The sequence below is a fragment of the Pseudonaja textilis genome, chromosome 1 (genome assembly GCF_049901715.1).
Source record: "Pseudonaja textilis isolate UNSWEBS1 chromosome 1, rPseTex1.2, whole genome shotgun sequence".
NCBI lineage: Eukaryota > Metazoa > Chordata > Lepidosauria > Squamata > Elapidae > Pseudonaja > Pseudonaja textilis.
In genome coordinates, this window is record NC_141990.1 from 241,539,711 (window position 1) to 241,554,887 (window position 15,177).

Below are 15,177 nucleotides of genomic sequence, written 5' to 3' on the forward strand. Positions count from 1 at the left end.
GTTCTGCTACCTGCAACATCCTCCAGCATGACCGGTTTGGCAGTGGGTCAGTAATGGTGCAGGGTGGCATTTCTTTAGGGGGCCGCACAGCCCTCCATGTGCTCTCCAGAGGTAGCCTGACTGCCATTAGGTACCGAGAATGAGATCCTCAGACCCCTTGTGAGACCATATGCTGGTGCTGTTGGCCCTGGGTTCCTCCTAATGCAAGACAATACTGGACCTCATGTGGTTGGAGTGTGTCAGCAGTTCCTGCAAGACGAAGGCATTGATGCTATGGACTGGCCTGCCCGTTCCCCAGACCTGAATCCAATTGAGCACATCTGGGACATCATGTCTCGCTCCATCCACCAATGCCATGTTGCACCACACACTGTCCAGGAGTTGGGGGATGCTTTAGTCCAGTTGTGAGAGGAGATCCCTCAGGAGACCATCTGCCACCTCATCAGGAGCATACCCAAGCACTGTAGAGAGGTCATACAGGCATGTGGAGGCCACATACACTACTGAGCCTGATTTTGACTTGTTTTAAGGACATTACATCAAAGTTGGATTAGCCTGTAGTGTTTTTTTCCACTTTAATTTTGAGTGTAACTCTAAATGCAGACCTCCATGCATTGCTAAATTTGATTTCCATTGATAATTTTTGTGTGAGTTTCATACAAAAGTATTTAATAAGAATATTTCATTCATTCAGATCTAGGATGTCTTATTTTTGTGTTCCCTTTATTTTTTTGAGCAGTGTATATTTCCTCTTCTCATAATGATTTATAATTTGCAATGCTAGGTATGCACTCACTCACCACAGGGAGATATTCCAACAAATCTGCATGTGAAACATTTGTAGTTAGCTTCCTATATTCTAAGGAGAGTTACAAGGAATTTCCTCAGACAGGTTGAAAATGTTAAAAGTGATTTAAAACTCCACTGCTATAATAAAATAGTACTCAGTCAAAAATTAATAAATCTTTACAAGAAAGACAGGAAACATTGTATCTCAAGTACAAGTACTTATTGATATTTTAAACAAATTCCAATTGTATTACTAATAGTAAACAGAAACATTGTTTTCTGTACTAAAGATTAAAGTTGTTTATTTACACAAGACATTTTTACATGTACAATGAAGAATGCTTCCCATGGCTTAAATGAATCACAATCCTCTGATTATTTAGACCAGTAAATAAAAATTCAATTAATGGGAAGATGTTTGTTGTTAAGGTTTTTAATAAGATTTTTGTGATGCTTGCTGCTGAACAACTATAAAAATTTTCCAGGCCACAAGTATGCATCCAATATACTGACTTGCTCATGAGTTTAATGCTGACAGTTATGAACCCATGAACTTCTACCATCACATCCTGTTCTGTCAAGTTTTATCATAGCCTAGTCATAGGATATTAATTACTGCATTGGATTTTTACTAAACATCAACAAAAACCACAATTTATTCTAAGTGTATATTCTCTATATTATTTCAATTAAATATTCCTATTCCCTTAGGTTAAAGTTCTATTAGTCTTTGGCTGGAATTTTAATCTATAACAGTGTTTCTCAACCTTGGCAATTTGAAGTTGTGAGGACCTCAAGATGACTGACCAGGAAATCCTGGGAATTGAAGTCTACACATCTTCAAGTTGCCAAAGTGGAGAAACACTGGTCTAAAACAATGTAGCTATTCAGTTAATATATTCAAATATAGTAATATATTCAAATATAGTGACATTAGAAGTGCTTAAGCATAGTCTATTAAATAGCTTAGATAACAATTTATCTAAATAAAATCATTGTGAAAGGAGCATTAAAAATCCCAATATTTTGGCATCTATAAAGGTTTTTGGTTTATATATCATAATACATTATATTACATTTGTCTAGTGCTAAATAATAGCTTTAACTATAATTACTATCCTTTTATCTTTATATAATTTACAAAATTTTGTTTTACTTTCTTAAGAATTGTTTCAATTAAAAATTTGGTCTCACTTATTAGTTCTGTTTGTTAGCCATTTATACCAATTATTCCAAATTGAAAAGAATTCAGAGTCATCTTTTTCTTTCAATTTCATTGTTAGCATATTCATCTCAGCACGTTCTGTTACTTTGTGTATTATTAGTTCTTCATTAGGGGTACTTGGTGTTTTCCATACCTGCACAAAGGCTATTCTGGTGGCTGTTGTAATATGTAACAGTAAGTATTTTACTTCTTTTGGTAATCTTTGCTTGATTATTCCCAAAAGGAAGGTTTCCAGTCTGAGTTTAATCTGGTACCCAGTAATCTCTTGTAAGTCTTGGCCTCGGGGCATAACCACCACATGTGATAAAATGTACCATCAACTTTTTTACATTTCCAACATTTGGGACTCATGTTGGGATAGATTTTTGCCAATCTCGTTGGAGCTAAATACCATCTATAAAACATTTTATACATATTTTCTTTGTATGCTGCAGATACTGTTAACTTATAATTTATGTTCCATATTTTCTCCCATTCCTCTAATTCTATAGTGTACCCAAAATTCTGTGCCCATGCAATCATTGTGCTTTTGACTATTTCCTCTTCCATTTTGTAATCTAATAAATATTTGTATAATTTAGTTATAAGTTTTTGTTCCGGTCCCATTAGTATTTTATCTAATCGGTTCTGCCCTTTGTCAAATCCAAAATCTTTTAATTTTTTTTATATTTATTTTGAATTTGCAAATATGGCCACCAGTCGATTATGATTCCATTTTCCTTCAGTTCTTGGTTTGATTTTAATTTCCCTTGACTATCTAATAATTCTTCATAGCTTACCATTTTCCACAGGTCTAATCTATTTGGATGGATTATGGCTTCCATGGTTGACAGCCATCGTAACATTTCCATATAGTATTTGCCTTTGATTTTTTTCCAAGTTGTAATCAATGAATCTCTTATTGAGTGTTGATTGAAATAAGTATGTAGATTACTTTTGTTATCCCACAAAAATGCATGCCAACCTATCAGGAGGTCATGTCCTTCTAATGTTAAGATTCTCTTGTTTCTTAATTTAACCCAATCCTTAATCCAACTCAACACCGCTGCCTGGTAATACAGCTCCCATTCTGGTAGTCCAAGACCGCATCTGCTCCTATCATCTTGTAATAATTTCATTTTGATACGTGGCCGCTTGCCCAACCAGACAAACTTGGATGTTATTTTATTTAGTTCTATAAAGAAAGATTTCCCTAATTTAATTGGGATCATTTGGAATAGATATATTAATTTTGGTAGAGTATTCATTTTCAGCGTTTCTATTCTTCCTAATATAGACAGTTTCAATTTGGCCCATAATTCTAATTCTTTTCTGATTTGCTTAATCAGATTAACATAATTGTCCTCTTTTAGTGATGAGCATCTGGGTGATATCCAAATTCCCAGGTATTTCACCTTTTTTACTATTTGCAGTCCCATTATAGTTTCTAATTCTACTTTCTGTTTTGTTGTACAGTTTTTGACTATCATTTTAGTTTTAGTTTTATTTATTTTAAGTCCTGCCACTTCCCCAAATTTTTCTATTTGTTGCAACAATATTGGTCCCGAATTCATTGGATTTTCCACTATAAATACCAAATCATCAGCAAATGCCTGAACTTTATATCCCTCATTTCTAATCTCTGGATTTTGTCTGGTTGCAGCTAGCAACACTCTAAAGACAAGATAAATAACAGAGGCGATAATGGACACCCTCGTCTCACTCCTTTTGCAATTTCAAAATCTTCAGTGCGATCCCCATTTAATGATACACTCGCTTTTTGATTTGAGTATATTTTCTGTAATGTTTTTTCTATATTAGTACCACAATTCAACTTTTTAATTTGATATAACATGAGTTTCCAATTAAGATTATTGAATGCTTTTTTGCGCATCTAAGAAAATTAAGGCTGCCTGTTTTTCTGGGTAAGCTTTGTAGTATTCAATTGAATTTAGTATTGTCCTAATATTGTTTTTGATTTGTCTATTTGGCAGGAAACCATTCTGGTCTGTATGTATAAGTTCACTCAAAATTGGTTTCATTCTTTCTGCCAATATTGTCATAAATATCTTATAATCCATATTTAGCAACGAGATTGGCCTATAGTTCGTAATTAGTTGTTGATTGGTGCCATCTTTTACAATTAAGGATATATGCCTCGGACCAGGACCTCGGTAGTCTAGCTTGCGTTAATGCCTCATTATATAGTTTCAGTAACATTGGTTCAAATATTTCAGATAAATTTTTATATAGTTTGCCTGGTAGACCATCCGGACTTGGTGTTTTATTATTTTTTTGTTTTTGTATCGCCTTTTGTAACTCTGTTAGTGTAATTTCTTTATTAAGTATTCTTCTGTTTTCTTCTGAGATTGGGCTCAGACTGTTTCCCTCCAATTAATATCTGATGTATTCTTCCACAACTTCTTCTTGCTTATAAAACTCGCCAAAATACCTTTGCGCAATTCTCTTTTTTTCCTCCATCCCATAATACACTGTCCCTTCCTCATCCTTAAGTTGCTGAATTAATCTTTTCTTTTTCTCTATTTTTAATTTATGGGACAATCACCTTCTCTGGTTTATTTGCTGATTCAAAAAAATTATGTTTAAGAGTTTTTAAGTTACATGCATTTTCCTCAATATCAAATTTAGTTCATGTCTAATCATCCGTATTTCTTTCTTAGCTTCCATATTTTTGGGTCTTTTTGGAGCTCAAATTCAAATTTTTTAATCCTTTCTTGTAATTCATTCTGTTTCTTCCATTTTTCTTTATTTTTCTTAGATATATAGACTATTGATATGCCTCTCACGAAGGCCTTTGTAGTGTCCCATAAATTTTGTAAACTAGCATGTTGTTTAAAGTTAACCTTAAAAAATATTTCTAACTCATTTTTAATTCTTGAAATATATTCTTTTTCTTTTGTTATTTGTGAATTTAATATCCATCTCCTTTTCCTTTTATTATGTCCTTTCCATGTAATTTTAACCAGGCTATGATTGGCCCATATATTGAGCATTATTTCTACTTCACTAATATCTTTCTCAATTGCCCCATACCATATCAATTCTGGACCATGACTTTTGTGGACTAGAGTAAAACATAAATTTCTTCTCGTTTGGATTCCTCTTCTTCCATATGTCTTCCAAATTGGTCTCTTGTGCTAAATCAAAAATTTGGGGGGGGTAGAATTCTCTTTTTTTTCTTCCTAATCCCTTCTGTACTAATATAATATTTTTTAACAATGGCATTAAAGTCCCCTATCAAGCAAATATTTTCTTCACCTACACTAATTATTTTATCAAATAGTCCCTTATAAAACTTCTTCTGGTTATCATTAGGGGCATATATCCTCACCAATAGTAATTGTTTTTAATGTAAATTAATTTGTATCATTAAAATTCTGCCTTATTCATCTGCATATTTTTTTTGCATTTATCCCTTTTTAAAAAACATAGATTACTACCCCCCCCCCCTTTTCTTTTGATCTGCCAATGCTGTAAATAATACACCCAACTTAGGATATTCTAGATATTTTTTATGTTGTTTTGGGATATGTACCTCCTGCAGGCATATAATGTTGACGTTTTATTTAGTTAGTTTACTTAATATTTGTTTCCTCTTGATCTGGGAGTTTAATCCATTGATATTTATTGAGAGTAATTTAATCTCTTCTTCAATTGTTAATTCTGAGTTTACCTAAATCTTCTGTTGGTTCTTGCTTCTCTTTGGGATCTTACTCTTAGTCCTTCTCTCCTTGGGTAGTCTCTCTTTTCTTTGCCTCTCTTCTTGGTCCATTTCCTGTATTCCCTGTTGTTGATCTTCTTGTTGGTCCTCCTGACTCTTGCTTTCTGACTCTTCTTTGCTTCTTCCTCTGTTTCTATCAACTGATCATAAAGTTCTTGCACCTTTTCAATACTGTCAATTTTTACTCTTCTTTCTTGCCATGTCACAGCATTCCTTCCAGGACCAGCCATCGGAACCAGATGTTTCGTTTATTCAGGAGTATCGCCAGAGATCTGTAGTCCTTTCTCAACTCTCTTACCTGCCTTGGGATTTGTTTCAAGGTTGTGATCTCTTTTTCTTTATACACCATCAGCTCGTCCTTTGTGATTCTATATACAATATATCTTACATTTTTTCTGGTGAACCTGATGTGGACTTCTCTAGGCAGCTTGTTTCGTCTGGCGTAGTTTATGTGGATTTGGTAGACCTCATCTAATTCTTTTACTATTTCCTGTTGGTCCCTTTGCAATGTCTCTGCTATTAAGTGGGACATTATAGCTCCCAGATCTTCGTCTTTGGATTCCAATACATTTTGGATCCTCAAATAGAATGCTGCACGTTCTATTTCGAGATGGATAATCAAATTTTCTAAATCTCTGTTCATCTCTATTACTTTCCTATCCATCCCTTCCGGTCTCTTATCTGTTTGTTCAGCTTTAGTTTCTATATTCTTTATTCTTTGTTCATTCTTCTACAACGTCTGTTGGATCATTCCCATCTTCTCCTCTAGATTTTGAATCTTACCCTTCATTTCTCCCATTTCCATCTTCATATCTGTATGGTTATTTACCATTGTCTTCTACATTTTAAGCATTGTTTCTTGAATAGCTGTTAATGTTGCTTGCATCATCTGCATATTGGCCGTGTTGTTTGTTTTTTCCGTGTTCAGCTTCCTTCTATTGTTTTTTGGCCTGCTGGAGATGCAATAGACACTGATGAACCAGACATCGTTTTTTTCAGTTTCAAGGCCGTTGCTGTAGTACTGGTCATATTCCTAACTTTGTTGTAGATGTCTTCCCACTTTACCATTCACTATTTAATTTTCCTTTTATTATTAATTCTATATAGTACATTTCCTTAGAATATAAATATCTTTTCACCTCTCCAGCTTATGGTATTCTAAATTATTCAAATTTGATTCAATCTTTTATAAAGTCTGAAATTAACTGAATCACCAAAACTAAAAAAAAACAAAGAGGGGAGAGAGCAAAAGAGATGACAGAAAGGATAGTATCAAAATGAGAAAGAAAAAAGAGAAAGGATGTGATATAATAGCATAAGATACGCTTACTATAAATTGTTCTTATACAGCTATTTTATATTACTATATTATGGTATATCAACTATATTCTTTACCTTTAACTGTAAAGTTCAATATATAACCTTACTTACTTCATTAGTTGTTAATAATCAATCAATCAATAATCATCAAAATAGTATTTCACCAGTCTTCACAGTTTCATGTCATTTAAACTTTTAAATTATTAATAGATTCAATCAAACCTTAATCAAAATGTTATTTCATCAATTATATTCTGTAAAAAGGAGTCCAATAATGTTCAATAACTTTCCTTTCTCTGTCCGTTCACGTTTTGTTTAGTCACAGTCTATTACATCAGCTTCTCTTCTCTCTATATAATCTCAAAATGTCACTTCCGTTCTTGGGTTCAGTCCTGTCTCTTACTATTTCCCCACCGTTGTTCTTCTTTTACAAGTCACAGATCTGTCAGATTAAACTCAAAATTCCTAAATAATCAGTCTAAATCAACTCCAAATTTATCAGTACAAATCCAAAACACCAGTCAAACTTTAATCAACTAAATCAGCTTCGATCTCTGTCTTAAGAGTTCCTTGCTTTCACCACTGGATCGCCATTTCCATTTGGACTTCCGTCCTTTATTTAAGACTCACAGTTCTGCTGTCCCACTCTACCATTTCTCTCGACTTTCACTTTCCGCCTCCTTCACTCCAAGTTCAATCCGTCAATTGATGCCAAAAACACTGTTCATGCTCTGGTGTCTTCCTCGTTGGGCTAAAGCACCACGGTTTCGGTCTGCGATCAAGATGGCCGATCACACTCAGAGCAAATGAGGTCTCCCTCGAAGCTGTCAACTACCGCCGCTGTCAAACGTCTCCTTGGGCTTACTCAGACCTTCGTCTTCCCCTCCAGGGTCTACGTGCTCCTCACCGGGGCTTCCAAACACGCAGATTGGGTACTAGAGAGCAGAGCTTGCTCTTCTCTCCCCACTCTGTCACAGCGCTGCAACCGGAAGTCTTCCCAATATTTGCCATTGGACACCATTTTAAAAAAATGTTATTGTTCTTAATTTAAAAAAAAAATTAAATGGGAAAACTAGAAGCCAATATACTTTGATGCATGTAATTAACCTCTTTTGCCTGATGTTGACTATTAGCAACTGCCTGGACAAGTCTCTGCAACTTTTTTGGCAAGATTTCAGAAGTGGTTTGCCACTGCCTTCTTCCTAGGGCTGAAAGATCATCCATCCACCTGTATTTGTGCGTAGGGAGGACTCAAACTTATGGTTTCCCAGTTTCTATCCTGATACCTTAGCCACTACAGCAAACTGATTCTTGCATCCTCCACCAAACTCTTTTACTTCCAAGAATGCCTTTAAATCCACTATGTATTTCAATCCAATCTTTAGAAAAATATTCTATAGATGATTCTTCCCAGGACTTTATTTGGAAATGTAACCATCTTACTTAGAATAATGTCAAGGGTAAATTGAGGGAGTACCTGGGGGAGGGAAGGAACAGGATGTGGGGAGTATCACTGTAAATTTGGCTTTTGATAAGTCATTTGTTGTGATTGGCTATGCCAATGGCGCATTAATTTTGTAGAGCTGCCTAATATGCTCTATAGATATAATCTGGATCAAAACAAAGAGTGCTTCTTGATGTACATTTTTGTCTTAATTTTATTATTTTGAAACTATAGTATTTATAACTTTTTTATTTTTATTTTATTTAATTGATGTTTAGATTTATGAGGCCTAGCTAACACTTGACAGAAATAGATTAGACATGTCAAGGCTAATTATAGATAGAATATAAGTGAAGTATCCTTATAGAATGGAAAATTCTTTCTTTATAACACTTCATCATACAAGGGAGGAAAGAGGAGGGAGGGAGGAAGGAAGGAAGGATCCTTCTTTACAGTTTCCCACTCTACCGTATGTAGAACACAAGAAAACAAAGAGTACAACAACCCTAATGTCTGCCTAATATTACCATCTCAAATTTAATGTGAAATTTAATCTAATCCTTTCAGTTGCTTTTTGTCCCATAATGCCCTTTAGAATTACACAATGTTGGAAAGACAGGAAACCTAACAGTATCAGAAAGAGATTGAGAGATTTGGCTAGAAAAAATAAGAAAAATAAGTTGAAAAAGTTCTGGGTATGATGCCCTCATAATCTTCACCCTTCACGTAATTTCAGTGCAGTTATGAAATATACATATTCTAATTCCTAGAAAAACACAACTTACCCTATAAAAAGCAGTTGTCAGTGGCAATAATATTGCAGCAATGTTATATTCTTCTGAAGATGAACAATCCTTTGGGTTCATATAAAAAAACAAAAAAGAGAATGTTAGCAGGTTATCATTTTTAATCGAAATGTTTTAAAATTTTAATCAGAAACCGCATTCCTAGAAATTGTAACTCAAAAACAAAGCACACTCAGTCATTCTAAAAATAAAATGAAGAACCTGATATTCTTTTAAATAAATCTTGATATAAAATAAAAATAAAAAACTTTTTCCAACTAAAATATTTATATACAGACCACTTCTAGAGAAAAACTGTAGGAATAAATTAGACATATGTCCAAGTACAATTGATATCAGTGTCCATTCCCTTGAAATGAATTTGGTGGAATTGTACTGTATAACCTTTTACTTTCCCCAATAATCCCACCACCTGATCTAGTTTGTGATATCCAGCACATAGTTATGGTGGAATACTGGCAATTTGGCTCTCAGAAGAACGGATATACCTTTTCTATATAAAACAGAAGCGCCTTGTTTGAGCTAAATAACTATAACCTATTTATGTTTAACAGGAGGAAGAGAATGGGACTTAGAAATATATGAAATGTTCTGACATACAGTATATTCAATAACACCAAGATAAAAATATTGTCTAGGGTTCTATTCTTCCCACTCTAGGAAAAATGTAGTTATTTAAACATGCATTTTGAGCATTAACCATTCAAACTACTAGTTTGTTCAATCAATTTACACAGCATATGTATCCCACATCCCACATATTTGGTTTTAACATGACATGTTTATTAGGCTATAAGCAGTTCCTGAATATATGCTACCAAAAGCAAGTGGAGAAAGGTTAAAATGAGGAAAATGAAATATATTGAAAATAAACCTTTTGGTCTATTCGAGGACAATGAGAAATGATAGAATAAAAATATATATTAGAATGCTTATTGGTAAAATGCTGCAAACATAAATGACTAGTGTCTGGGAGAGCTATATTAGACAAGGTCAGCAGCTAACAGCCTGAAAGCAGATTAACTATTACAGTACATGGGAAACTATTGTTGTCACAGTCCAAAATGGAGAACAGAGAAGATTTCAAAGTTACCTAATAGAAGCTGGAGAAAGAGATAAGGAACTGAAACTTATTGCTCCCATTGCTATGGCTTGCAATTTTACTTGGCAGTTGCTGGATTCTTTTTAAAATTTGAAGGACTGTATTTTCCCAGTTACATCTACCCGACCCATGAGAGCAGGGAGGCAGGATATGTTATGGATTCCACTCTTAAGGAGTTCCACCTAGTGACCATGAAGGGGCTTCTCTGTGATGGCTTCCTCCTTGTGGAGCATCATCCCCACAGAGAAAGGGATTTTCTTTCTATAAATTGTCCAGAATGACTGTGAATTGGGCGGCCATATAATTTTTTAAAAGAAACATACAAATAAAAAATAAATAAAAGGCTTTTCTAGTTCTTGGAGTAAGTAAGCTTCGTCATTCAAGCTAATTACTAAATCTCTGCCTTCTGGTGTTAGTACTTGCTAGGTAATCTGAAATATTCATTTTCCAAAGGAAAAAAAGTGGTTTATTCCATCTAATGAAACTAATCCAGTATTCTGCACCTCTATTCAATATGCATAGACAACTATGCAACTTAGTAAGCAAAGGGGGAAAATCCACAGCTCCCTGAGCCACTTGTATATTTAAAAAACAAAACAAAATCAGAGTCAATGATTTTCAGAGGAAACTAAGGAGACTCATATCAGTCGATAGGAGGCCCCAAGTTTGGTTATTTACAGCATCAGCTTACAAAGAGCTGTTTCAAAAAACATATCGAATTTGACTCTATAGTGAAGATTGCACAAGCTGCTTTCGCAAACCTGCTTTCAGTTCTCAGCAAGAGTTATTGTGTTTTACTTGCCATTAAAATAATTATCCATCAAAAATGTGGTTGCTGTCAACAATGAGAAAAACATACTTTTGAAAAGCAACGAGAAAGTAATGATGAAAATAAATGGCCTGACTTTTATTCTCAGGGTCATGCACCACAATACTTCTGTTCCTTTGGTCTGTGTTTTGAACAAATTAAAATGTATAAAGAAAAAGAGAGACACTTTTTAACAGAATCAATCATGATATTTTACTACCTTAGCAGTTGAATTCCATTCCAGTTATTGCTTTGACTCAAACCTTACTTTAACACAGTCAATGGAAGAGCACCCTATAACACTCCAAAGCAGGGATCTCCAACCTTGGCCACTTTAAGCCCGGTGGGCTTCAACTCCCATAAAAGCTGGCTGGGGAATTCTGGGAGTTGAAGTCCACCGGGCTTAAAGTGGCCAAGGTTGGAGACCCCTACTCCAGTGGACTGCAGAATAGGTTAGAGGAGGACACACTCAGAGGTGGTTATGTAATCTATACCATTCTGACTTCTGATCTACTCCTGGTGCTTTCTAGCACCAAACACTTGCTGCTTGAGATATCAGTCTCATTAACATGGTTATACAGGTCTGTTTAACAATGGTAATTGGCACCAGCAACTCTGTTGTAACTCCTCTAATATTTCAATAAAAAGATCTCTTTTTCCCGTATCTCATCCCTTATCAATAATCCAAATGAAAGAGACTTATCCTAACCCTAATCCTAATCAGAAAAAGTCTATTAAGAGCTACCAAAATTTTTAATTTAATAAATCCTTTTTGTATTCCAATTTACCACACTCTCTAAGAAAGCAAGCAAAATAACTCTCTCCACAGATCTTTAAAGCTTCATCATTCAGTCCTGATCAAAATGAAATTTCATTAATAGCTATTAGTAGCCCAATATATAAGCCTGATGAAATAAATTCACCTTGAATTCTTTCTGCTTACTTTTCTCGATCTTTAATCCTGTGAAATAATGTCTCTCAAGCTGATTTTTAAATCATTTTCTCATTGCCTCCCTCAGGTACAACTCCATTAGTTTAACATGTCCCTTTTGTAAATCCAGGATAAGAAAGTTTTTCAAGGCATTCTTCTGAATTATTTGTTTGTCTTCTTTAATTATTAAGGCATCAATTGGTTTCATTTGTGAATCAATAGCGCCACTCTTTTCATATCACATAGGATTTTAAAATCTATTTTCAGATCCATAGCAACTTTTTCCATATCACTTTTGTAATCTAGCATTATTTTTAAAATCCACATCTACATTCAAATAATCCTCAGATCCAATAAAATCTGTGATTCTTCTGTTATAGTACCAGACAAATTTATAAGTAATTTCTGAGTATTTTGTCCCCAAACAGTCTTTAGTCAAATAGTCTTCTATAGTCAAATAGTACTGATCCATTGTATCAATGGGTTGCTTCTCCTTTAATTGTAATCCTTTGTTCTCTCTGGTTCCCTGTAGTCAACCTTCCCGCTTATCTTTTTTCCCTCAATCAATCAAATTTTATCATGGAAGGATTTCTCATAGTTAGTCTCAAAATCATCATACATTCTCTTATAAAATTTTAAACCACTCCACAGAAAATATTCCATCTATCTTTTAACTTTCCAAAATCAACATTCTACTCTGTCTTTTGCTAAATTTCCTCCAATTAAAATTTTTCTTTTTATTCCTTATACATACAAAAAAAAAAACCCACCTTATTTCATTCAGGATAGAAAATTCTTGAGTAATGAAACTTATCTTTTGAATGGTTCTTAACACCTAGAAAATAAATAATAAGCGGTCTCCGAAAATACTTATGAGAGGAAGTAGGCAAAGCCAGTGTCCAAATTAATGGTGTTGAACTGTGGTTCAGGCATAATGAACGCACTGGAGACCACTATTTTATGATGTCTTCACAGAAAGATTATTTATAGAGCAAACTTGTGGGTAATCCTTGTCCTCTCTTTAATCCTGAGAGGACTTCCAAGGAACCAATATATCCACTGATCCCTCTTTCTTCTGCAGTTGTTGGCTCTGGGAAAGGAGAGCTGTTTTCAGTCCCCACTATTGTCCCAGGATGTTATGAGGGCAATATTTGTGAGAGTATCCATAACCCATTGTTAAACATACCCTTTCAGAAATTGTACTAAAATTGTGCCATTTTGAGTATTTTGATGTTAATACAGACAGATAAAAAATCTCAGACACATAAAGAAGTACATAATATATATTTATCTACAGTGTGATAGCTGATTAAGCTATCATACTGATTAAAACCTGATAAACCTCATCAATCAAATAAAATTAATCTGAGACCTCTTGATATTCTGTAGACAGTTAATATATTGTTCTTGAAACATTGCCCTGCATAGCCACAAGGGTTTTGGCTAGAGAGTAAAAATTAAAATAAAGATGATCTATTCTTTATTTTAAAAATGAAGTCTTATGTCACTGGATTGCTTGAGAATGATCAACTCAGCAACTTCTGCTTTGTCATCACATCACATAATCAGCAATCTCGGATTGTGCAAGGGTTTTATTCCAGGAATGCTTGAATAATGGAATTTAAATGTTTATACATAAACCCAGTCGACCTTCCATACCATCACATGTATCTAAGATAGGCTTTTTTTAAAAAAAAAAACTAAGTACAGGTTAACCTGCATACATTTTTACTGGATTTGTTAACTTTTATGCAGTCTGAGACATAAGGTGATGAGGTATAGAGCTGTATTTAAAATTTTTAAACTACAACTATTTTTCAGCTAAATTTGATTTTTCAGGAACTAGTCACTCGTGACTTTCAGTAAATTCAGAATGGGTATGGAGAAAGTAAATCTTCACTTTGATCTAATTTTTCATTAATCAATCTTGGAATCAATTACTTTTTGAAAAGAATTTTTACCTTGATTTACTTCACAAGGATTATGAATTTTAACAATTGAAAACATATGTCCTGGAAAGCTTTGAAGTATTAAAGCAACAGAAATCAGTGACACTGCACATTCATTTCCAGAGTCATTGAATAAAATTTGTACTAACACCAGTCATCTTATATATTTCACAGCAGTATTGTTTCTATATATTACAATGTGAGGGTAAAAAAAAATTAAGTTATATTTTTTATTCCCTTCTTAAGACAATCATGAAGTATAAGAATGAATTTCAGCACATCTGAATTTCTTTAGTGAGAATGCCATGGATGTTTCTGAAAACTGTCATGAGGCCCATAGCAATAAAGTTCAGGCACACTCAGGCTGTAATCTTTTCCCAAGGAAATGGTTGGGATGCCAAGATGCCTTATATTTCACAGCAGGACTTCATTCACTTCAACTCTGTCCAAATCTTAAACCACACCATCTGCAATTCACTGTCTATGCAAGAATCTGCAGAAGTATCCTGCATTTTTAATTAAAATAAAGTGAAGTTTTATAACATATAACAAATTAGCAAGGAAAAATGAATAAATATAGGCCAAACATAAAGAATTCAAGGCACAACATATTAGTAGGAGTTTTGTAGTTGATATTTTAGGTCTGTTGCTCAGGGAAGTATTTCTGCCTAGATTATGATAGGACTAAAAATTAAACTAAGTGCAAATAAAAATGTTAATATAAGATTAGCTGTAATAATCCAACATTCAATGAATCTTCAGTTTATTGGACCATCTGGAAGGAAGAGTGTCATTACTCCTAAATATTCATAAAGCATAATAAAAAGTATGCCATTTATAGAAATGCTACAAATTATGCTATCTGTATCACTGCAAATGATTTGTCATAAAATATATTGTTTGTGTCAATTGTATAATGACATCATTCACAAATGATATAAATGTCCACAAATTTCATAAAATTGACATAAATTCAGCTGCCTTGTCTGGGCTACTTCAGATGCAATAGACTTTTCCTTTTATTTTGGAAGGATATCTTGATTGAAATTTGGTCTGTTGCAGCCAAAGTTTGCTAAAGGCGC

At 34.0% G+C, this 15,177-nt stretch overlaps 1 protein-coding gene across 3 annotated transcripts in view; it reads right to left on the bottom strand.

The window, feature by feature from the left end:
• Window positions 1–15,177, bottom strand: part of SBF2 (SET binding factor 2) — a 220,791-nt gene that overhangs the window by 63,619 nt on the left and 141,995 nt on the right. For all 3 annotated transcript variants that reach the window (XM_026706467.2, XM_026706466.2, XM_087921093.1), the window contains one exon: window positions 9,285–9,353. In XM_026706467.2, the coding sequence (XP_026562252.1) occupies window positions 9,285–9,353 (69 nt within the window). The remainder of the gene's footprint in view (window positions 1–9,284; window positions 9,354–15,177) is intronic.